Source organism: Trematomus bernacchii, unplaced genomic scaffold (genome assembly GCF_902827165.1).
Source record: "Trematomus bernacchii unplaced genomic scaffold, fTreBer1.1, whole genome shotgun sequence".
NCBI classification, from domain to species: Eukaryota; Metazoa; Chordata; class Actinopteri; order Perciformes; family Nototheniidae; genus Trematomus; species Trematomus bernacchii.
In genome coordinates this window covers 213,891-239,506 of record NW_022987663.1, presented here as the reverse complement: position 1 = coordinate 239,506, position 25,616 = coordinate 213,891, and the positions used below count along the sequence as shown (strand labels likewise).

The following is a 25,616-nucleotide window of genomic DNA, read 5'->3' as shown; positions in this document are numbered from 1 at the left end:
CAGGGGGTCCTCCGCAATGAAATATTTTCTCAATTTAATTCCATTTCCTGCCTTTCTACAAATATATTAGGGACTATAGTGTTAACAAATCCAAGAAAAATGTGTAGTGTATATAATGAGTGTGCACACTTATCTAGTATCCTATCCATGTGAACCTGTTTTATTTGTGATTACCTGACATCCTCTAGGGGGGTCCGGGGGCATGCACCCCGGGAAGATTTGTTTCTTTAAATTGAAGTTGAATGCATCAATCTGGTGCACTTTGAGGGCAACATTAAGAGATGTATGGATACAGTTCTCAACACTCATATGAAACAGAACTGTATATATTTCAATAATCAAAAAGCCATTAGAATATTCTCACAACCAATAACAAATCATTGATAAACTCCTCTCTCCTATCTTTATCTTACCTAGTCTGCTTTCTTTCTTTTTATTTATGCATATTTGACTAATCACTCCCCTTTCAAACTGTGTTTTTTATTTTTGTACTGACCTATAGTACACATTGGAAGGATTTCTTAACTTATTTTATATACAACTATATATTACATAGATGGAAATATGTGTTTACATAGATGACCAAACCGTTTGAGACCCACTGAGATAACTAGACTAAAGTTTACAACCTAATCACTCAGAGAGTCCTTTACCTCCCTGAGCTGACGTTATCTCTCTCAGTTCGACAGGAGAGGACTCTCCCTCTCCTTATTGTTGAAACAGCTTCTAATCTCCGTTAGCTCCGAGCTAGCACCAGATGCTAACAACAACCCACGTAACTCTCTCAGTCTCTCTCTCTCTCTCTCTCTCTCTCTCTCTCCTCTCTCTCTTCTCTCTCTCTCTCTCTCTCTCTCCTCTCTCTCTCTCTCTCTGTCTCTCTCTCTATGTCTCTCTCTCTCTGTCTCTCTCTGTCTCTCTCTCTCTATTTCTCTCTCTCTCTCTCTCAGTCTCTCAAAGTCCAACAGGAAAGAGCTCTCCCTCTCCTTATTGTTGAAACAGCTACTAATCTCCATTAGCTCCGAGCTAGCACCAAATGCTAAGAACAACTCTCTATGTCTCTCTCTCTCTGTCTCTCTCTCTTTCTATCTCTCTCTCACAAGATGCGCTCGTGCCACACACACACACAGACGCTCCTCCGTGACGATGACCGCTTGCGTAAAAAAAAAAAAATAAATAAATAAATTTAAAAGTGGGGGGGACACAAATGGGATTTTGAAAAGTGGGGGGGACATGTCCCCCCTGTCCCCAGTGGAAATTACGCCCATGCACACAGCTACACACATTCACACACACACACACACACACACACACACACACACACACACACACACACCACACACACACACACACACACACACACACACACACACACACACACACACACACACACACACATCACACACACACACGCAGTATCTCGCTCCCTTTCTCTTCCATTGATCCACCACACTAACGTTGATCAAGTTAGCTAGTTCTAACCAACTATCCCCTGCTACAGTTACGTTAATGATAACCATGCTAATTTCACTTATCGGGTAACTTTGAGGTAGCGCCGGGCTCGTTCTCTGTCACCTTTAGGACAGCCGCCTGACCTGGCTCTTCTTCTGTAGTGGTAGTAGGGGAAAACTTCGGAAAACATTGAAATATTGTCGTCTGTTTCGTTTCATGTTTGCTTCCTGTTTAGCGCCCCGCGAACTTGAATGGTGGACGGATCAAATTCTGATAACGTTAGAGAAACGTGGGGTTTGTCAGAGCCGAACAAAGTGTGTTGCTGTTGCTTAGCGACGTCCAAAAGTATTAACACAGAAGGGCGAAAGCGTGAAAGCGCAGTCACAAAATGATGTTGTTACGTATCATCGCTCATTTTTAAGAGGGTATACGGAAATCACTGGCATTTTCTAGTGGGTATACGGCGTATACCAGCATATCACGTAGACTACACCACTGGTTATATCCACAGGGACAAGCTCACCTTTAACTTACAATATCATTTCTCTGCTATGGACTGATGAGTATATGATTCTTGCATGTTCAATGACTAACACAAACCTTCAAAATGATAATGTGCATGTGTCAGGAAGGCTCCCAAATAATTCTGAGGGGCCTACTTTTGTGATTAAATGATAATGTGCTAATCCATTATTTTGAGTTGTCTTCACTCAGAAAACATCCCTATCAAGTGTTAACCCAATAACTAGGACAGCTCTCAAGGCCAAGGGTCAGAGAGAGAGGGTCACACTCTCCGGGTGCAGAGAGCACCCCCAGCCACGTGCAAGGAAGCACGAGGTCGTTTGAGATGGGATGCTTCTCTTCACCTTTCTGATAAGATGGGATGCTTCTCTTCACCTTTCTGATAAGATGGGGTTCTTCTCTTCATCTTTCTGCTCGGTGGGCTCTAGCAGACAACCCTGCAGGACGAGCGAGGGCTTCAGAGGTTTCTATAATACAAGGTTCCATGTTTCTTGGAGGAGTTTGATGTCTTCCTAACCTCTCTCATCACGGGGGGGGACACCTGGATGCATCAGGAATACACAGTTGCACTTCTCTCAAGCAGATAGCAGAAGGAATACCGGCAGATGAGCCTCCGTCTCACTGGGGGGATCAGCTACAGAGCTCACTGATTGAGCCACACAAAAGCAGAGCAATTGGGGGGTTGAAATATGGCTCTCTGATGAAGAAGAGTTTGAGCCAATCAGCACCTCAGTGCTAATCTACAGTATCAGGATGCCTTTACACACCAGACACTCAGTGTCATAAAGGGAGGAGGAGAACGAGTCAGGAAGACTGACGGACATGTTCTTCCAGCTCTCGTACAAAGATGAACTTTGAATTGAATAACCAGATGTTTAAAGATGTACAATTAATGATTGTTTTTTTATATTTCCAATGACCAGACATGTGTTAAATAGTGGTGATAAATATATTTTGTCAGATCAGATTACACTTTCACACTAAACAAAATTAATACATATTTTCAGATTATAAGGTATTGAATATTAAGATAAGATATTTCTAATTATTATTATATATTATATCAGATAATGTTAATATACTTAATCATCCAGCAATCAGGCTTAACAACACTACTCTTTAATGTATTACCCATGCACAGACAGACCTAAAATGATGTTTCAAGTACTGGATTAATTTCAGTTTTGGCCCTCTCTGTGAACCAGTTAAAAGGTCTAACATAGAGAGAGGCTCTTCAGAATTGACGTGGCAACTCTACCGTGTAGTCAGAACCTCTGACTCTTTGACTTGTGATGTGAATCCTCCGGCCGATACTCTGAATAAACCCATCAGTGTTTGACATCAAAAGCTCCAACTCTCACCGTGTCTCCTTCCTGAGTCGGTGACTCCCAATGCATTGCTACACAGAAGTTTCCCCCACACCGGTCACACGTGCGACAAAAGTATCAGATAGGCTTCAATTTACTTTTGATTGTCTATGATTAACTATAACAAATATCTGCGTTTTAACACTACATTTATATATGTACTTATTTCTACGGTTTGCATATGAGGTGGTCCGCGAAAATCCTTAATAATAAATAGTGGTCCGCATAAACAAAACGTTTGAGAACCACTGCTCTAGTGGTCTTCTATCCATAGCGGATACATTTCAGGTGGTTTTTGAAGAAGTGGAGCTGCAGCTTTGAGATTGTATCACTCTTTGCAGGTTGTCTGAACCTCATGTAGCCCTTCTGTTTACGTCTTTTCTGATGTCCAATGGACACATGGCCACATGTTGCCACCATCAAGGAGCCCAGGCCATCCATGAAGAACTCTAGAAGAAACGACAGACATTTGCCATTTAAAAAAGGCCAACTACAATCATGTAGAGCAAAAACTGAAAGAGTTTAGAACCACCTCCACTTTGACTACAAACCATCTAGACCTACCTGAGTGTGCTACCCTCTTGAGCTTAGGGTCGAATCTCACCCTCTGTACGGCATCTGTACGAGCCAGGAAGAAGTTGACCACCCCACTGACCAATGAGCATTCTGGGTAACCAGGAAGAGAGTGGAACTTCCCTCTGGTCTTCCTGTACATGCAGCCACCTTCCATTTCGTCTCCTTCCTCATAGATGAGAGAGGAATAAAACTGGTCTTTTCCTACTTTACCGCCGAGCTGAAAGGAACAGAGAGACAAGAGAACTGCTTATAAACTGACTACCAGTTCATTGTGTACCTGCATTGTAAAGACGAAATAGTTGTTGGCAATTGGGCACCATCTCCAAAACTGGCCCTGGAACCTCTTTGATGGAAAAGGGGTATGAAAGTCTCACATGCTTCACAGCTCGTAGACACAACAAGTATTTAACACAAGCAGAGCCCTTTAGAAACGAGCCATTTGAGTCTTACCACGTCCAGTTCTGGGACCGCCTCCATCACCTTCACCATCTCTTCGATTTTGGTCCACTTGGTAAACAGGAAGTCATCGTCTACCCACAGGATGTACTTGGTGGTGACCTGGGAAACTGCCAGATTCCTGCCAGCAAACCAGCCCTGATGGAGGAAACATAATTGGAATCTTTTTCAATGGTTTTGCTAGGTGAGAAGCTCAATGCAATGGGTTGAAAGCTAATGCTTAATGTCGCGTCTCTTTGTTTTGTATTATGCTGGTTCTGCCTGTAGTGGAAACTCCACAATTAAACACATTCTGGTAAAAAATGAACAAACATAGAAGAAATGGTGACAGGCAACGAAGTAATTTACATTAGAGCCTACCAAATGGAAACAAAAGGTACATAAGACATGTTAACAATAACAGGTAACATCCGTATGATCATTTGCCTGACAAGGGTCCCAGTGGCACCCTTCTGTCTGTGGAATACAGAAGGAAGCCAGATAGGTGTATTAAAAGGTGCACAAGCCTCTGATCACAACCATACAGACTAGTTGCTGCCCATAGAGTCCTGTTGTGAACCCGGACATGTTGAGTTCCCCAACGTGCTATGTCAGAAATGTATAGTCACACCATTGCACAAATCTCTCTATTTCAGAGTGGTAATGTCATTATTTCACCAGCCTCCTGAGGGTTCCCGCCGCTGTCCTCAAGAGAGGTCCCACCGTATCGAGGCCTCCCTCCAGACTGTCCTCAAGAGAGGTCCCACCGTAACGAGGCGTCCCTCCAGACTGTCTTCAAGAGAGGTCCCACCATATCGAGGCCGCCCTCCAGACTGTCCTCAAGAGAGGTCCCACCGTAACGAGGCGTCCCTCCAGACTGTCTTCAAGAGAGGTCCCACCATATCGAGGCCGCCCTCCAGACTGTCTTCAAGAAAGGGTCCCACCGCCTTCGAGGCCACCCTCCAGTCTGTCCTCAAGAGAGGGTCTCGCTGCCTTCGAGGCTTCCCTCCAGACTGTCTTCAAGAAAGGTCCCACCGCCTTCGAGGCCACCCTCCAGACTGGCTTCAAGAGAGGTCCCAAAGCCTTCGAGGCCTCCGTCCAGACTGTCCTCAAGAAAGGTCTCGAGACCTTTGCTACCTTCCTGCCCGGCCCCCAGAGATTCCCCGCCCCCAGAGTTCCTCTCCCTTTTGCCCAACATTTCCTGCCAGTTCAGGTGTGGCCTGGTAAGTGAAGGCTAAGCCCCGCCTCCCACAAAACCAAATAGGCAGGAGGATATTGAACACTAACATTACAGTGTGTGGTTACCTTTCCTGGAGGCATGATGTAATGTTGGATGTGATCTCCAGTAATGTTCTCTGTTACAAAGCTGTCATCTGCGATGATGACTTCTATGTCTTTGTAAAACTGCCGGATGCTTTTCAACAACACCTTGAGTTGTGGGTAGCGCAGGAACGTCTTAGTGGTGATGGTGACTTGAGAGTTGATATCTGACATATAGAGAAGAAGAGTTATTTAAAGAAACGACACATGAAGACATCATGAGATCCACTGTCCATGCTGTTAGCTCATGTCTGTTCTGTTTACGTTTTCAGACCTGCACCGATCTGTTCAATTTGTGTCTTGAATTAGGAATGGATTATTTCAATGCTAACTGATTTGACTGATTTGACATACTTACACAACATTAACAGGATTGGTGAAGTAGTCCGGAATATACTGGACAGCATTTTAGCTTTTATATGAGATCACTGATTGATGGCTGAATGTATATCCCACAAAGAAGAGAAGCAGCTCCTTCCTGCCATGAATAAATGAGTGTTTTATCCCCACGCTGAGTGAACTCCTACCTGTTCCCATGTCGTACAGGACTGGAGGTTGAGGCTGTTTGATGGTAATGGGAAACACAGCTTCATGGTCCTCAAACTGGAAGGATGCTGAGTACAGAAGAGGAAAGCTAAGCTGTGTCTCTTTGATAAAACATTAGGTAATAAAAGCAATTACAAAAATAGTGGGCACACTAACACATTTCACAGACTCTAGATTAAACACACACAGAAACACACATTTACAAACAAACTTGTAAAACACATTGACAACTTTGCAATTATATTTGATTACATTTGCTCTAGTAGGGTTAGGGTGAGGGTTATCTTGTCCATCTCCTTGCTACAAAGACAGATTTTTGATATAAAGAGAATTCTTTATGTCATACCGAGGTCTCCGGTGTGTATGTGATAAACAGTGCTGGTATAGGACACATTAGCCAGCAGCTCATTGAGGGTCTCCAGGCTGCTGGACACCATCATCAGTCGGCTCTCACCATTACCTGTCATGGGGAGAACATATTATATGAGTTTATCTCCTCAACCTCAAAATGTGTATACTTTTTCATTTGTTTAACCAGTCACATTTAGTTAGAGCTCACCTTGGACCTTTGCTCGTGCAGCTGGAATAGTTGTACTCAGGACTCCTGTGGACACTTTCAAGGACACCTAGAGTCGACACAGCTCAGTAAATCTTCATCGTTTATTTTGCAAGATAAAAAAACCACATTGTTATCTAATCCAAAGATTAGGCAGCCCAGGAAAAGACGTCAAGGTGGAGAAATAGTTTAGTCTAGTTGCGAGAATAGTGTACCCCAAAGTGTTATGATAGAAATGTAGAGTAGGGTCCCCAGCACATAGAAGCTGCTGGATGCTAACCTGCTTATGTTTGCACAATTAGCACAAGTTGCATTAATTAAAATGAAAGGCATTATAGCCTATGTAAACAATAGTTGAAAAATGACTTAGCTGATTTGGACAACTTTGGAGTGGTGTTGGGGGTAATTGGAGATACTGAATGCATTCCTGACATTTTCAGGATAAGAAATGGCAGTTTTAACCAGAAAGTGGCCATATTTGTACTTTCGGTTGACTGATTTTGACTACCATGAGCAGTGTTGAGATGATTGGATAAAGAGAGCACAAGATGAATATTATTATTGTTTTTCAAATAAATAAGCAATCTGTCCAATCCAAATGATCCAGAGTCCCCCAAATGTCCCAAAGTAAGCCACATTTAATCTAAAAAAGCCCACAGAGAGTTCATACAGTATATCTGCATTTTCTGGTTAAAACTGCCATTTTTGAGACTGAAAATGTCAGAAATGGACTCCCGAACAACCCACAAAACCAAGCCATTTGTTTTAATATTGTCCACATAGGGTATAATTGTAATTAATGCTCATTAACCCAACATAATTGCCCAACATATGCAAGTTAGCAACCTGCACAGGTAAAGCTGGGATGCACAGATAGCCCACACCTTTTTGCATGAAAAAATGGTATTGGAATCGGAGGAAATCACAAAGTAAAGGCTAAAGTTAAGAAGGGGACCCAGGTTTCTCTGAAGGAGATCAGCTGTATCTGTGAGATTACACCAACCGTGTAATTTTTTCTTTGTTCTGCATGCAGTGCTAGACCTGAAATCAAAAGGAAGTGTGCTTTCATACTTGTTAGGGAATAATTCTTCTAGATATCTAACCTTTTGCTCTGTGACGTTTTATGATCTACTCTGACGTCTGTTATCTCCTTTAAGGAAAGGCATTGGTGCCATATGTGTTGTTGTCACCAGTTTGTGACCGGTCAACTTGTCTGGCACGAATGGTAATTGTTGTGAGAACGCTGAGGCACTTCTTTATCGGTGTTTGTGGACTCTAAGATGTGAAATCTTTGAGGCCATGAGTGTCGGACGCAGGTGGTTCAGTGTTCCCAGCTGTTTTGTCTACTCCTTCAGAGATGTTGATTCTCTGTGAACCTGTTAAAAGGTCTAGCATAGAGAGAGGCTCTTCAGAATTGACGTGGCAACTCTACCGTGTAGTCAGAACCTCTGACTCTTTGACTTGTGATGTGAATCCTCCGGCCGAATACTCTGAATAAACCCATCAGTGTTTGACATCAAAGCTCCAACTCTCACCGTGTCTCCTTCCTGAGTCGGTGACTCCATGCATTGCTACACAGAAGTTTCCTCCACAATACTCTTCATTTACATAAGTACACTCATTCACCTCTGGCTTTGTTGACTCTGTACTAAACCTAGGTAATGCAAATATATCAGGTTGTGATCAAACCAAACATCACAATCCAGCTTCCTGTCTAACTAGTTCTCGAGCCATACAGCATTAGTTTTTAATTGTATTTTAAACACAGTCTTCTGTTGTGTCACAATGAGAGTAATGAAAGGACATACTGTACGGTGTAGCATACCTGGGATGAAGGTGGGGGTCATAGGTCGTACTTTGAAACCCTGGATAGGGTACTGCAGGGGAGAGTTAGACGGAGCATACAGCCGTGTGGATAACACAGACTCAGTCCTGTTGGGGAGATAGGATGTGATCCATAAAGAAATGAAAGTAGATTTAGTACCTTGGCAATTAAGTTATGCTGTAAAAAAAAAAGAAAAATCACGTTTTTTTAGCACTTATTGTAAGTCGCTTTGGATAAAAGCGTCAGTTAATGATATGTAATGTAATGTAAATTATATACAGCGGGAGATTTGGATAAAACTGCAAATGCTGTGGAAATCTTAGAGGTTTTAATGTTTTTCCTAGAGAAACTTTTGATAAACATATAATGGACAGACAGGAGTTACAATGACGTAATGACATGTTCCTGTAATGATGTCATGATGTTATAATAAGCAGTGCAGAGGCAAACTTTGCCCAATTTAAAGATGTAGCGAGAACTTTTTTCAGCACAAACCAGAGGATAATTATCAGGAAACACATGGAAAGTTGACAAAGGGACAGGGACTGTAAAATGTTAAATGCAGGACTTCACCTTGAGTAACTCGAATAACCAAAAAGAGGCCAATGGAAAGCAGCCCATCCCTACCTGGCTGTGATGTAGGGACGATTTGTCAACAATTTAAAAAGGGGTATTGTTTGAAGTTACCAGGGTAATTGGTAATTCTGGTATAATAGTAACACTGTTGTTAATAAAACACAGTTATTAAACCCATGACACACCTAAATTACACTGTTATTAGACCCATATTACACCAATCTAACAGCAATCCTACACCCATATTACACATATGTCCCACAGCTTTTACACCCATATCGTACCCATGTTACTACTATACTACACTTTTATTAGACCCATAGAACACCCACATAGCACCAATATTACACCTTAACTACACAGTTTTTACACCAATTTTACACAAGCCCTTCAAATGACTGTATCCCCCAGGGTACGGAAACCATTTAAGGGTTGAGTAAAACAACTCTTCCCAGGGCGTCCCTCCCTACAGGAAGATCAAGCAGACTGCATGGGGCCTCACCTTGCGACATCTCACAAAACAACAAATACATTTAAGCTACATCCATATGAGCATTACTTTAGAATACCATTCAACAAGTGAACTTCAAATAGTTAGCAAAGTTATAAACGAATTGAGACACAAAGCACATGTTTATATAACAGTTAACACTAACCTTGTGCCTCTTGCTAACACTGAAATGTAAACTTTATCTTTTGATGTCGCCGTATTTAAATGTTGATATGTCCGTTAATATCTGTTATTTTTCTCCGTCAAGTTTTTGCTTTAGGAACAGTAACTTCCTGCTAATAGCGCAAAGTTACCTTCAAAATAAAGCATGTCTATAGAGTGGCGAAGTCACGCCCATCTACTTCCGACCCATGGGACCTTATTTCGGAAAAATAATGTATTGAAGTCAATGGAGAGAGAAAACGTATCTTTCGATCCCGTTTGAATTGTGCCATGAATTACACATATGATGTTTGTCAATCTTAAAAAATCATTTCCATGTCAAAAAAGTCACAGTTTGTCGTAAAACTGTTGAAATATAAGACTATGAAAAATACGCAACTAGAAAGACTATAAATCCCAGAGTCGCGTAAGTGATGTCACAATTGTTTTCCTCCACTAAGAGATAGCTAAGATCAGCGCCATATAGATATAATCTATCTATATGGCGCTGGCTAAGATAAGATAACTTTAACAAGATGCCTGTGTGCTTAGTACCAGGTTGTTCATACCAGCAATGGGTCTTGCTCGTTCTTTCGCTTCCCGTCTGATGAAAGGACCAGGAGTGTCTGGATCAAGCTAGCTAGTAGCTAGCACGTTAGTTAGCATTACAGCCATGCCATTTTTATTAGCCTTAACATGAAGTAACATTAAGTAACCCAAAATGTTAAACAGTAAGAGTAGTAGTCATATTTCGTGAACCCTTTGAATAGTACTGTCACCGGTGTGATCATTCTATAATACACCATTTAAGACCGGGGGAGAAATGCTAACGCTAACGCTAGCATCTGCGATCTTCTCTACTTCATGCTATCTGCACAAATGGTTGACATTAAACATTAAAACGACCAGGCAGTTCAGAGAGAATCAAAGGAAGGCAGGCAGGCAGCTTTGCATGACATTCTTCAGGACGTGTTTCATTGTGGTGATAGTGAGGGAAGTCAATCGTTTTGTTGACATGACAGTAGTGACGGCCATCTTGGTGACGTGTGTTGTTCTGTGAGACCAGAGATGTAGTTCATTGAGCGTTTCACACAAACAAATGTGTTTCTTCACAGTTTTACGACACATCTTTTTTTTTTTGACTTGCAAAATTATCTTTTAAATTGACAAACATCATATGTGTAATTCGTGGCACAATTCAAACGGGATCGAAAGATAATCTTTCTCTCTCCATTGACTTCAATACATAATTTTTCCGAAATAAGGTCCCATGGAGGTCCACCGGAAGGGGAGGGACTTCGCCACTCTATATAAAACAGGAAGTTACGTTAAGACATGTATACAATTGCAATGAAAGTAATAAAAACAATGCCATCTCCTTTTCAGGTTCAAAGAACACAAATTGGGTTATTTACATAAACTATTCATATTGCAAATACATACTTTTAACCAGGAAGGGAGGCGGACATGGATATGACGCATGGGATTTGCAATGTCGCAATATACTGTGTCGCAATATTTAGCATATCGTAGAATCGCAATACTATCGTATCGTGGCTTAAGTATCGCGATAGTATCGTATCGTGGGGAGCCTGGTGATTCCCACCCCTAGGATTTAGCATAACCAACAACGAGGCCAATGGAAAGCAGCCGCTCCCTACCTGGCTTTGTGTTGTTGGAACTCCTTCTCTCTGCGTTTTATCAGCTCCACCGCCTGATTCTTAGGCACCAAGTTTTTGAGAAGCATTGAACCGTTGGCACAGGTGCATGGACCAGGGGAGGGAAGATGACTCGGTGGAAGAGGGGGTGGCAACCTGTGAAAGTGGGGGTTACATGGAAGTCCTGAAGTGAACATTCATTTGACTTCTTTGTCATATTATCAGTAAAGAACCCCAATGACCAACCACACGGTATCCTCCATTTCTGAGAAGTGAGGCTAATTCAGAAGCGCTTTAAACTGTTTTTCAGGTGGAGACCCCACAAAAACAAGTCCGATTGTATGAAAAAATAACCCTTGTTTCATCGGGATTTATTAGATAAGATCAGATGTACTTTATTAATCCCAAATGTTTTCGTTGCAGCAGCATAAAACTAAAAAATGCATTGCATATAAGTACAAATAAAAGAGTAGAAATAAACAATATACAGATGACCGTGAAGATAACACATCTATAAACTGTCTGACAAATGAAAACACCATTGAAGGGAATGCACCGTTAACATTTTCCTGATGAGTTAATGTTCTTGATCTCTAGTTTTAATTATTGTTCATTACAGCATGATGTCCATTGAGTAGATCATGGTCCCACTTAGAGTAAAATATACTAATATTAATATAAATATAAATATATAATATACCTGTATAAATAAAAAAAAAATTTGAATTCAATTTAATTTGTATTTTATTCTTTAAATGATTGTACAAAGTATATTATTATTAGCAGGCTCCATGGACCTGTCAGCTCCGGACAGCGCAACATGCATATATGAAGCGCTACGTCATGAACGCAAGAAATCATACCCTCGTGGGGGCGCGCTCATGTGATTGGCTAAGAATGAAGGAGACATCTGATTGGCTATAGATAGAAAAAATTACGAGTACGAATCGGGTGACCGTCAGGGGAGTCTCAATAAACCCACACACATGGTCCCACTTAGAGTAAAATATACTAATATGAAAGGGGACCTATCATGCAAAATGCACTTTTGTACGTCTTTTCTACATGAATATGTGTCCCCGGTGTTCCAGGGAACTCACCAAGTGTCAGAAAACACAACCCTCTCTATTTTCCTCCATACCCAAATCTCTAAAAAAGGGGCTGCAACGGATCTGATAAAAACTGATCCAGATTTGAACACTGTCCTGACGTCAGGACGGTGGCGCTACGGCTATTGGGCCAACTCCACCAATCAGGAGGAGACAGCCACGGCCATTGCCGTTCGAAAGCGCTGGAGACGCTGTAGTACATATGCCAGGCCTCTAGATGGTGCTGTTCTCACTGAATCAACCCTTGCAAAAACAGAGCTAACATTTTTCAAATTGAGCGAAATGAGGCATGGCTAAAATGCATGATCTGTTTGGTATTTTGAAAAAAAAAAAAGTATAAATATGCCTTATATAGGTATGGTCCTACAATATATTAGTCAAATATAGCATGATAGGTCCACTTTAATATAAATATATAATATACATGTATAAATAAAAATACATGTTTAATTCAATTGTATTTGTATGTTATTCTTTAAATTATTGTACAAAGTATATTACTATTGTATCCATTATTTGTACACACACACACACACACACACACACACACACACACACACACACCACACACACACACACACACACACACACACACACATACACACACACACACACACACACACACACACACACACACACACACAGAATTGGATACTTTACCTCTTTGTATGTTGTGAGGGAAGTGGGTTGGCTTCAGGACCTCCAACATTCCCATTTATAAACAGATATGAAAGAACACACACCAACATACACCCAAGAGTAGCAGTCTGAAGTGTTGCTACATTACAAAGAGCCATCTGTAGAGAAACAAAAAGACAGACCATTAACCATGATTCCTGAACCATGAGAATGGAGAAACAAAAAGGTTCAGTGAGAGGAACGTATGATGCCAGTAAACAAGAAGTAGGTCAGCTGTCCATGTCAGACATGACACTTGCTAACCTCACTAACCCAGACAAAACAGAACAGAACTGAGGCGCCTCATGTGACAAAAACACCAAGAAAGTGTCATCACTGGATAAAATGACATTATAGTTGACTGTAGTATAAAAGAAACCTTTATTCGTAACAGTGTTTTTCCTACGGTATAGTGCAGTTTAATAATATAGTGTAATGTGAGGCTGTGAACACGGTCAGATCAGTGTTTCCATCAGAATGTGTGTGTAACTTCATGTGGCCAAGTTAAAAAAACAAGGCCTCACATTAAGAGTGTTCATGTCAAACTAAAAGGCCACCTTTAGTAGGTTCAGGTAAACTATTCTTCACAATATCTGAAGTTAATGAGGTACGAAGTTACGATTACGAGTAAAAACTCCCCTCTCTCGTGCTGGAAAACTAACAAGGTCAAGTGTCGGTCAATGTAGTGACCATGGACACCTGTAAGGAAGCGTAACATGTATGTTAATATTCGGGTGGTTTACCAGCCTTCACCTCGGTCAACCAACAAGAAGGCTTTGGCTATAAAATGCAAATACAACATGTGTTCAGCAGTACAATCCCGGGGTCTCTTGCATCGCACTCTGTCTGCCTCCAGCACTTCTTCTGAACCTGTTAGTTAATTTTTTAATGCTGCAGTAAATAAGCCATGAAGTTAAAAGTGTTGAGAAGGATGTCCGGACACTTGCCAACTTCCAACAACTGGAACATGCAATAACAAGTTTTTTTATGCTATTCAATAAATGTCATCTATTCTTATCCAAACACCGCGCCCTATTAACACGGCCAAAGTGTGTCCACACAGAATTTCCCTGGAAAGGTACAAGAGTCTGTGCATCCTTGTACTCTATGTACTCTATGTCATCTTTGTACACATAGAGTAAAAGGATACACCCCGGCAAAAATTATAATATTATTATAATTTCAAGACAGACAGTACGTTACATGTGTTGTAAAAAGAGGCTGCCTCCCCCCTGAGATGGTTTGAATTAGGCAGACTTCCAGCCGTTTCGCTGACAAACGTCATGGCATGCTGGTTTGTAAAAGAAGCCCGAATCCAAGCAGAAAAAAGACACACTTAAATGATAGAAAATAAAATGGATTTGTCAAGCACCTGTAATGCAGAGCCTTCACCTAGATCACCTGCTTTAAATTAAATGTGACAGAAGCCTACGTCAGTATCACCAAACAGAGCGAACACATGTCACACTCCCCGGTTAAATCTCTATATTCTTCTCTTTCACGGTGGAAACACCCGGTGTGGGCATCATCACCACTTGTCTTGTTTTAAATACATTACAGTAGTTTGACATTTATTACTAAACTATACAAGTTGACAAACATCACAATCATTATAATACATCATTACAAACACCACATTCAATAGTTATAATAGTAAATACCTGATGGTTAAACAATACTCCAGGTGTCTTCGTCTTAGCGCACTTCAGACCTGTGTTAAATCTGTCTGTGAGCTGCGTTGATGTTATCCTGTGAACCTCAGGGCTGGCACACCTGAAACAGAGCTGTGACCATGTGATGAGCTGTAACAATGTGATGTGCCAGACAGAGATTTAAATATTCACCACACCCACTTGTGTTGCATACTGTGGAAGCATTTTTTACAATTTAAATTCATATTAACATCACACACACACACACACACACACACACACAACACACACACACACACACACACACACACACACACACACACACACACACACACACACACACACACACACACACACACACACACACACACACACACACACACACACACACACACACACACATATGTGTATATATAATATACATGTATAAATAAAAACATTTTTTAAATTCAATTTAATTTGTATTTTATTCCTTAAATTATTGTACAAAGTATATTAGCAGGCAGGCTCCATGGACCTGTCAGCTCCGGACAGCGCAACATGCATATATGAAGCGCTACGTCATGAATGCAAGAAATCATACCCTCGTGGGGGCGCGCTCATGTGATTGGCTTAGAATGAAGGAGACATCTGATTGGCTATAGATAGAAAATATTATAAGTACGAATCGGGTGACCGTCAGGGGAGTCTCAAGAAACCCACACACGAATGCACAGCGATCCATGCACAGAGAGCGGGTTGTGTTTGTAGGTGCAGCGGTTTTAAACGGAAAACAGATATGTGAGGATCAAAAATACATATGTAAAACTTTTTCTGTATTTGGATTTTATTTACATGAATATGAAACGGAACACATTTGTGTGTGCATTGAAAAACACAAGTGCGGATCATGAAATACAAGTGTGAATCCTTCTGAGCCCATAGAACACGGCTTGTTGCAACTTTATCCTCCTAAGGTCTTCAACGCTTGCAAGCATGAGTTAGCACCACTAGTGAGTCACATTTATATACAAAGCATCTATAACATTTCTACATGTAGTAAAATTGGACCATGTATCTGTAAAACAATAAATCATTACACAGTGACGCTAGTGATGGGAATTATGGCTCTTTGAAGGCAGCCGGATCTTATGGCTCCGTTCCTTTCAAAGAGCCGTTCAAAAGAGCCGTTCAAACGGGGGCGGGGTTACTAGGTTTATCTGCGAAATAATCACCAGGATAATGATTGACTGTATTGCCAGACCTAATGTCAATAATCTGCATTGTAAACATGACACAAGGTGGCGCCATATCCATGTCATTCATGTCAGTGAATCATACTACTTTGAATTGACCCTCTGTATGTGTTAAGTAAATAAAGTTGCCTTGCCTTGAATGAAATTCACGCTACTCTTAATATTAGATACTGTGTTATTAAAGGTAGGGTAGGTAAGTTTGAGAAACCGGCTTGAGATCGCTAGAATTTGAAAATACACAACCAGAGAAAATCTGCCACTTCCTTACAGAGCCCCTCCTCCAACACACACGAACGCGCACATGACCAATGAGGGCACGAGATAAGTTTGTGCACAGATGGAAGGCTGACAGGCAGGTAGGCCATCCAGTTATTTTAGCCGGGCCGGCTAAAATGATTGGTCGTGCTTTTTACAGTATTATGGCTTCCACAGATGACATTTTTTATGGATTTTTTGTCAAAGCACTTAAGATATTCATTGCTATCGGGATGTTAAGAGCATTCCATGGAATATAACAAAAAGTGTATCTCGAGCCGGTTTCTCAAACTTACCTACCCTACCTTTAAGTGGCGATGGAGATTATTTGTTGACCCTGCTTTAACCTGTTAAGCAACAAGCCTGTTTTTCATGTTTCAGGCTCGAAAATGACATGCCCAAAACAAATGACTACAACTTAACTTCTAAAAGGGTTATATGAATAATTTATTTTATCAAAGCAAGGTTACATCTGTGAGTTGGATGTAGAAGTGTCAGAATCAATATAGATGTTTTTTATTTGAAAGAAAATTCAGATTTTACATAGTAAAAAACTGTAAATTATAGTGTCCGTCCAAATATTCTTTTTTACTTATAGTGAAAACTACCCTTGGATGATGGGTTAGTAGACTAAAAGCTTTAGGAATCCAAAGTACAACATATAATAAGTACCCTGTATCAAGCTTGATGCAAAACAAGTGACATTTGACCTTTTTAGAGAGGTTTAGCCAAAACCACTCCACCTCTGAGGTGATTTGGGTGAAAATTGTTTTTTTTTTCATATCTCTGGCCCCCCTTGGTCGATTTTGATGGTTGACACCTCTTTCTGACCGTTAGAGCCAATAGAATCGAAGGGGGAGGCCCCCACACACACACGTTGTGAAGAGAAAAGGTGGGGGCTGCGCGCATGTAATTTTGCAGCAGAGTGGACCGATCTCTCGCTCTGACATTTGGAAACGAAAAAGCAGTTTTATTGCTTATGGATTATCAGAAATCATTTCAAAGAGGACACAGACACATTGGATTAACCTATGGATTAACTGCAGCATCGTTTTTTTATCGTTTTAATGCCATTGAAGACCAGTTTTGACCAAGGTAAGCCATGTTAGCGTTTCTAGCTACCTAGCTCCACATGTTATGATGTACGCTTTCGTTTATAGCGTCGCAAATGTTTATCATTGACTGTTGAGGTTTTTTACACAGATTCTGTGTCTCCAGGAGATGCTAATCGATGGGTTGGCTATGCATCTAGGATAAGTAATAAGGGAGTTATGAGTGAGTTTAGGTGCAGTTTTAGGTTACATTTTTTCGCTCGTGGCTAATTCAGAGGCTGAGTGTTAGCATTGTGGGGTTTTTTTGAAAAAAAAAATTAAAAAGATCAGTTAGCTGAGTTTCTTCCCGTTACATGGATATAACACATTCATAGTTTATTAAATATTAAGATTCCTTAGACGTTGTTTCCTGCAAATGACGCGTTTATCCGCCCGGTTCCGGGGGGGCGGTGCGTAACAGGTTAAAGGATATTTTGCCTTTACAAATAGTGCGCTTTATCACTGCCTGGGTTTTGGTTGAAGTGCATCCAAATGCTGCTGCGTTTTTCCATCCGAAAAACACGTCGTCTACCTGTCCTGTACCACTTGTTATGACTTCTCTCTCTCGCGTATTCCATTAAGACCCACCCCATCTCACTCCTCGTGCTGAAACCTACCAATCAGAGTAGGAGCGGGTCTTCACAGAATACGTTTGGGGAACAAAATCAAGCTTTTTAAAAGGCGATTGGATTTTGGCAGGCAGTGAGTGCGGACCAACGATTGAACGATAATAATAATGGCTCTCACCAAGTACGACTCGGTTCCCCTCGTTCGTACCAAAGAGCCGTTCATAAGAATCGGCTCGTTCGTGACCGACACATCACTAAGTGATTTTTTCATATTTTATGACATACAATACTCACATTTATAAAAATAGTATACTCTGACTTATTTCATATTTTTGAAAGTACTATGCTCTGACTTAAGACGTACTATATTACATTACATTTTGACATAACAATTGATTTGGCTTACGCTTTTATTCAAAGCAACTTTTTAATATATACAGTATACCGTACGTTTTTCATATTTTCGCACCACGAAAACCGCAAAACGGACGAAAACTTTCCATAACATTTAACGGGTCTTCAGTGTTCGGGGATGAAGGATAGACAGCAGAAAGCGACTTGTTTCATATTTTCAACATACTGTACAATTTATTTTTTCATATTTTATGACATACTATACTATGACTTTTTTTCACATTCTTTGACATACTATAATTTGACCTTTTTAATATTATTAACCATACTACAATATGACTCTTTTCATATTATTATTTGTTATTTGTTTCATTTTATATACCCTTAATCGTCCCACAGAGGGGACATTTTACATTCTGCATTTGACCCATCCTAGTGTTAGGAGCAGTAGGCTGCCATTATGTACATACTATATTTAGACTATTTTCATATTTTTTGACATACTATACTTGGACTTTAAAAAAAAAATGTATGTTGTATACTATAACCTTGTTCATATTTTATCCCCATGAAAGGCACGAAAAAAAGTTTGTTTAACAAAAAAAACAGTGTGAACCTGTTACGCACCGCCCCCCCCGGTACCGGGCGGATAAACGCGTCATTCGCAGGAAACAACGTCTAAGGAATCTTAATATTTAATAAACTATGAATGTTTTATATCCATGTAACGGGAAGAAACTCAGCTAACTGATCTTTTTAATTTTTTTTTTCAAAAAAAACCCACAATGCTAATACTCAGCCTCTGAATTAGCCAAGAGCGAAAAAATGTAACCTATCACTGCACCTAAACTCACTCATAACTCCCTTATTACTTATCCTAGATGCACAGCCAAACCCTCATTTTGGGTCTCCTGGAGACACAGAATCTGGGGGTGCCCACCTCAACACTCAGTGATAAACATTTGCGACGCTATAAACGAAAGCGTACATCATAACATGTGGAGCTAGGTAGCTAGAAACGCTAACATGGCTTACCTTGGTCAAAACTGGTCTTCAATGGCATTAAAACGATAAAAAAACGATGCTGCAGTTAATCCATAGGTTAATCCTATGTGTCTGTGTCCTCTTTGAAATGATTTCTGATAATCCATAAGCAATAAAACTGCTTTTTTGTTTCCAAATGTCAGAGCGAGAGATCGGTCCACTCTGCTGCAAAATTACATGCGCGAAGCCTCAACCTCTTCTCTTCACAACGTGTGTGTGTGTGGGGGACTCCCCCTTCGATTCTATTGGCTCTAACGGTCAGAAAGAGGTGTCAACCATCAAAACAACCAAGGGGGGCCAGAGATATGGAAAAAAAAACATTTTCACCCAAATCACCTCAGAGGTGGAGTGGTTTTGGCTAAACCTCTCTAAAAAGGTCAAATGTCACTTGTTTTGCATCAATCTTGATACAGGGTACTTATTATATGTTGTACTTTGGATTCCTAAAGCTTTTAGTCTACTAACCCATCATCCAAGGGTAGTTTTCACTATCTGTAAAAAAGAATATTTGGACGGACACTATAATTTACAGTTTTTTACTATGTAAAATCTGAATTTTCTTTATAATAAAAAACATCTATATTGATTCTGACACTTCTACATCCAACTCACAGATGTAACCTTGCTTTGATAAAATCAATTATTCATATAACCCTTGTAGAAGTTAAGTTGTAGTCATTTGTTTTGGGCATGTCATTTTCGAGCCTGAAACATGAAAAACAGGCTTGGTGCTTAACAGGTTAAAACAGTTTTATTTTATGGCACTGTTGCCCTTCCATAGTTGAACAGCAGGCGCACTTCGCCGGTCCTTCTCCCCGGTAAAGCGACACCTGTCCGCCACATTTCCCTCCAGTTTTCGGGCATGAAGGACAGCCACAGGCAGCAGGATGCGGCTCCGGAGCGACAGGACCCCTCGGGGGGAGGATTCAATATGGTCTAGCCGCGGCCGCGGCAAGTACACGACACTACACGACACGCCCACCTGACACGACACTACGGTGGCTGAGAGACATTAGTGATCTCCAGTGTGCTGGGCAGTGTGGCGGCGGAGGGAGCCGAGGGCACCACCGGAGGAGAGGCGAGCGATGACAGCAGCATCACCGTGGTGCAAGTCCCCGCACAGACTGAGGGGACTTGTTACACAGAGCCCATCACCGGGGAAGCCTGCGGCGGGAGAAGGCGGTCTGCTCGGCCTGCCCTTGGCTCTGGGGTCCCTCCTTAAAAAAAGTCTCATCATACTTAATCCTAGACAGTAGCACATGGTATATATTGTACGACTTTGTCATTTTTTCAATGTTGATATGTATTCGCTCATAGCCTACTGTGCCTTTCACGCAGACAATACAAGTGAATTTTGAAATGACAAATAGGTTTATGTTTCAAGTTTATTTGCATTAAAAACGTGTTTTTAAACACTTCTGTTGAAATTTGATATTTTGTTTCTTAAAAGATTAAATCTTTAAAAACATGCTGTTTGCCATTTTTAAAGTTTGATGGAAGAAATTAAAATATAGGTCACTGACGTGGAGCTTTAGGCCTGCAATGCTTTCAAAAAAAATGTTGGTGTTGTTTCAGTTTTGAGTGAATATGGATGTTAAATTCACAAATGAGTATGAATAATCTTGAACAAGAACAGGATCTTCAGCCATGATGTTTTTAAAGTACAGAAACATTCAGAATGCATGACGATTCCTTCAAAGATTTTGTAATAGACCCCTAGTACTTTTAATTTATAAAGTAATAATAATACATGTGAATGATTGAGCTCATTAGTGGCCTGACTGGCCCTCCTAATTTGGTCCTTAATGACCCCATGATGTGATTATGTATATCTTAAAACCTTTAACAACTATATTTAGATGTTCACAAATATCTACATGTATGTATAAATACATGTGTAGCAGTTAGACAAACATAATTAATAGATTATCTCATTAATACCTATTTTATATATTAAAAAAAAGTTTACTAAATCACCGTTTGTTGACTAAATGATTTGGGTTGAAAGTTATACTGTTGTGTCTCAAACGGATAGACTAGGTTATTAATTTATTTGCCTAATAGTTGCTTAAAATGCTACAATAACATTTGCAATTCGTTTTTAATCTGCCATGTACGGTAATGTCTCTCAGCCACCGTAGTGTCGTGTCAGGTGGGCGTTTCGTGTAGGGGGCGTGTCGTGTAGTGTCGTGTACTTGCCGCGGCCGCAGCTGGACCCTTCTCGGAGGATTTGAGGTTTCCATCCAGCAGCTGAACGACCTGCTGACGGACAGCAGCGGATTCTACAGCTGGCCCACCAGACACTTCCATGAGGTTTACCCGAGGATCTACGTGGGAAATGCGTGAGTGCACATTGTTTTGATCTTGCATCTGCACATAGAGAGGTTATAAACTGTCATCAGGTCGCTTTCCAATTCCCATTCCCATTCCATTTCCAATAATAGTTCCAGCAGTCACGAAGCAAAAACGATCCCCATAAATTCTGGACAACAGTTGTTGGCTTCGAGTGCAAAAAGACAATACAATATTAATAACTTTCTAATTATCCAAATGCTTTCTACATTCTATTCTATGTAATTGGATGAAATTATGTGTCTGATTAGGGTTGTTATAATATACTAAACCACTTATGAAAACAGATTAACATTCAGGATGCTAAGGGATCACTGTTGGGTTAATTGAAGGCACATTTTAAGTGACAAGACAAGACAAGAATTATCTAGTAAAATAAATGCTATGATTCATAAAAAATCCCTGCTGACTGATAATTAGATACGGTTTGATTTCTTAAAGGGAGGCAGTTTTATTTAAGTTAAATAAGAAGCAGCCGATTATGAATCACTTTTGGCTTCGAATCGCGCAGGAAACCCTGAAGAAGTATCACCCGCCTGAGGAATGTTCTGATTATGGGAGACCTATGACACAAATGGAGGAGTCTCCACTGCCCGTCACCCCCCCTGTCAACGCCTTTGAGGATACTCTTCATTCATCCCCCAGCTCTCTCTACTCTCCGCTCACCCTTTCACCCTCGCCCTCCCCCCTGGAGTTCGATGACCGCATGAAGGCGATACGCAGGGTTGGCAGCATGTCCTTTACCCCCGCCCCTCAACGACGCCCACCAAAATCACCGAAGACAAGACGCGCACCATCTCCCCCGTCTTCATCACCATGCCTACCACAATCATCCAAACCAAAACAATACAAGGAAGATGGAAGCAGATTTCCAAACCCCCCTTCCTACAGTGTAGCCCTCACCCTGCCCTCCTATGATGAGAGGAGCAGGGTGGTGGGTCCTCCCTCCCCTTCAAAGCCTGATAGGGATGTGTGTGTACAAAACGCTGCAAACTGATATGTGCTGGGTCCAGGCTCAAGGGCGTATGGCACTCTCAACTCTTTCCAGGACATGCCGGGGCCCTTCCTGCCAGTAGCTTTGCCGATATCTGTGTTGATAGGTAATAGATTAAGAGCAGTGAATCATCTTAGATACAGGAAGCGCTCAAATGTTTTTGTGAGTTTATCAAATTTAGCAGTGATTCCATGTCAGCCACAGCTTGTTACAAAAAACCTGACTGATAGTGTGTTTAACGACCTTAAACTAGCTTTATTAAATGTCAGGTCTTTGGCAGGAAAAACATTTTTAATCAATGATTTTATCACTGAGCCCAATCTCGATTTTATGTTCTTAACAGAAACTTGGATTGAACAAAATAACAGTGCAGCTGTTCTTATCGAATCAACCCCTTCCAACTTTAGTTTTATGAGTCAGGAAAGAATGCATAAGAAAGGAGGTGGAGTTGCTATTCTGTTCAATGATTCCCTTCAATGCAGGAAGACATCTTATGGGGACTTTGCTTCTTTTGAATATGTGGCCCTTCAGCTGAAATGCTCCTCTCGAGCTCTGTTCCTAAATATCTATAGACCACCCAAATACTGTGCAAGCTTTTTTGATGATTTTACCGAGTTGCTGTCTATAGTGTGTATTGACTTTGACCGTCTAGTCATTGTTGGTGATTTTAACATCCATGTTGACAACCCCCAGGACAGAGGGGCTAAAGAACTGTTTTGTGTTCTTGATAACTATGGACTGACTCAGCATGTGACGGAGCCCACGCACAATAAGGGGCACACTCTGGACTTAATGATCTCAAAGGGTCTGAATATCTCTGAGGTTGTGGTGACTGATGTTGCACTCTCTGATCATTCCTGTGTTTTCTTTGAGAGCTCTATTTCGGTTCACAAAATGTTCAAAAAGAGGTAACCACAAAGTGATATTTAACTGAAAACACTAGGGAAATGTTTACTCCACACTTGCCCCTGCTAACATCTCAGTAAATGAGCTAGTAGATCATTTTAATTCAAAAAATTAATTAATAATAATTAATATCTCCATGGAGAAAGGCCATGACCGTGAGAAAAAAGAGAATGTCGAAAAGCTGAACGCAGGTGGCGAAAAACAAATCTCCAGGTTCACTTTGAAATCTACAAAGAGAGACTTGGCCTTTAAAATTTGGAACTGAAAAACGCACGACAGTCTTTCTTCTCTGACATCATTACCAAAAACAAAAACAACGCACGTGCCTTGTTTGCTACCGTCGACAGACTAACTAACCCCCCAGTGTCAGTAGCCTCTGAATTTCTATCCACCAGGGCATGCAATGATTTTGCCTCCTTCTTCACTGACAACATTCAGAAAATCAGACAAGCAGTCAGTGCCTCTGCATCAGGTACAGCAAATGTGTTGTCCCTGTGTCCACCTAATATCAATTCAAACAGTATGACACAATTCCATCAGATTAATGATAAAAACTTAGAGGACATTATTCAACTTCTGAAATCCTCCTCCTGCTGCCTTGATATTATTCCAACAGGATTTTAAAAATATGTTTTTCATTGCATGGCCTCAGATCTACTTCATATAGTAAACAAGTCTCTTCACTCAGGTATTTTTCCACAGGCCCTGAAAACTGCAGTCATTAAACCGCTCTTAAAAAAGAATAATCTAGATGCCTCAGTAATGAACAATTACAGGCCCATATCAAACCTGCCATTTCTAGGTAAAATCATTGAAAAAGTTGTTTTTCAACAGTTGAGTAACTTCTTGCATTTAAATAACTGTTTTGATGTGTTCCAGTCAGGCTTTCGTCCAAACCACAGCACTGAGACTGCTCTTGTAAAGGTCTTCAATGACATCCACTTAAACACAGACAGTGGAAGAACTTCAGTGTTAGTATTATTAGATCTCAGTGCTGCGTTTGACACTGTTGACCACAACATATTACTAGACCGACTAGAAAACTGGGTGGGACTTTCGGAAACAGTTCTAAATTGGTTTGAATCCTACTTAAAGGACAGAAACAACTTTGTTTCTATAGGTAAATACAAATCTGAGTTGACAAATGTGACATGTGGGGTACCTCAAGGCTCCATCTTGGGGCCTCTTCTGTTTAACATCTACATGCTACCACTGGCTCAGATAATGAAAAACAACAAAATAAGTTACCATAGCTATGCGGATGACACACAAATTTACATAACCATTTCACCAGGAGACTATACTCCAATTAAAACACTGAGTAAGTGCATTGAACAAATCAATGACTGGATGTGACAAAACTTTCTCCAATTAAACAAAGATAAAACTGAGGTAATGGTTTTTGGAGCCAAGGCAGAACGTATAAAAGTTAGCGCTGAGCTTCAGTCTGCAATGTTCAAAACAACAGATAGAGCCAGAAATCTAGGTGAAGTCATGGACTCTGACCTGAGTTTCAACAGTCACATTAAAACAATGACTAAATCAGCCTATTATCACCTAAAGAATATTTCTAGGATTACAAGACTAATGTCACAGCAGGATTTGGAAAAACTTGTCCATGCTTTTATCTTCAGCAGACTCGACTACTGTAATGGTGTCTGGAGGAGCCATTTTATGGGTGTTGTTGGTGTCTCAGTTTACCTTATTTATATGTATAGTGCAATATTATTTTTAACACTTGGTGGCGGTGTTTAGCTGCACCGGGTGTATAAAGGGGTCACAGGTGACAGGAAATGACGAGGACACAGAAGGAAGAGAGCATACCGATTCCACCAGCCCGGCAGATGCTCACCACAACCATTAAACTATATAATTAAAACCTTGGTATGTAAAAC

At 40.8% G+C, this 25,616-nt stretch overlaps 1 protein-coding gene across 1 annotated transcript; it reads right to left on the bottom strand.

Moving 5' to 3' along the window:
• Window positions 1–3,320: 3,320 nt before the first annotated feature.
• On the bottom strand, window positions 3,321–15,049 carry LOC117487092 (beta-1,4 N-acetylgalactosaminyltransferase 2-like). The gene is made up of 12 exons (XM_034135735.1): window positions 14,931–15,049; window positions 13,252–13,388; window positions 11,486–11,638; window positions 8,597–8,703; window positions 7,775–7,812; window positions 6,775–6,841; window positions 6,562–6,675; window positions 6,197–6,283; window positions 5,655–5,836; window positions 4,365–4,508; window positions 3,903–4,131; window positions 3,321–3,787 (listed from the first exon to the last, which is right to left on the bottom strand). Exons 2-12 carry the CDS (start codon window positions 13,386–13,388, stop codon window positions 3,603–3,605), a joined length of 1,443 nt encoding a protein of 480 aa, XP_033991626.1. The 5' UTR covers window positions 14,931–15,049; the 3' UTR covers window positions 3,321–3,602.
• Window positions 15,050–25,616: the final 10,567 nt, after the last annotated feature.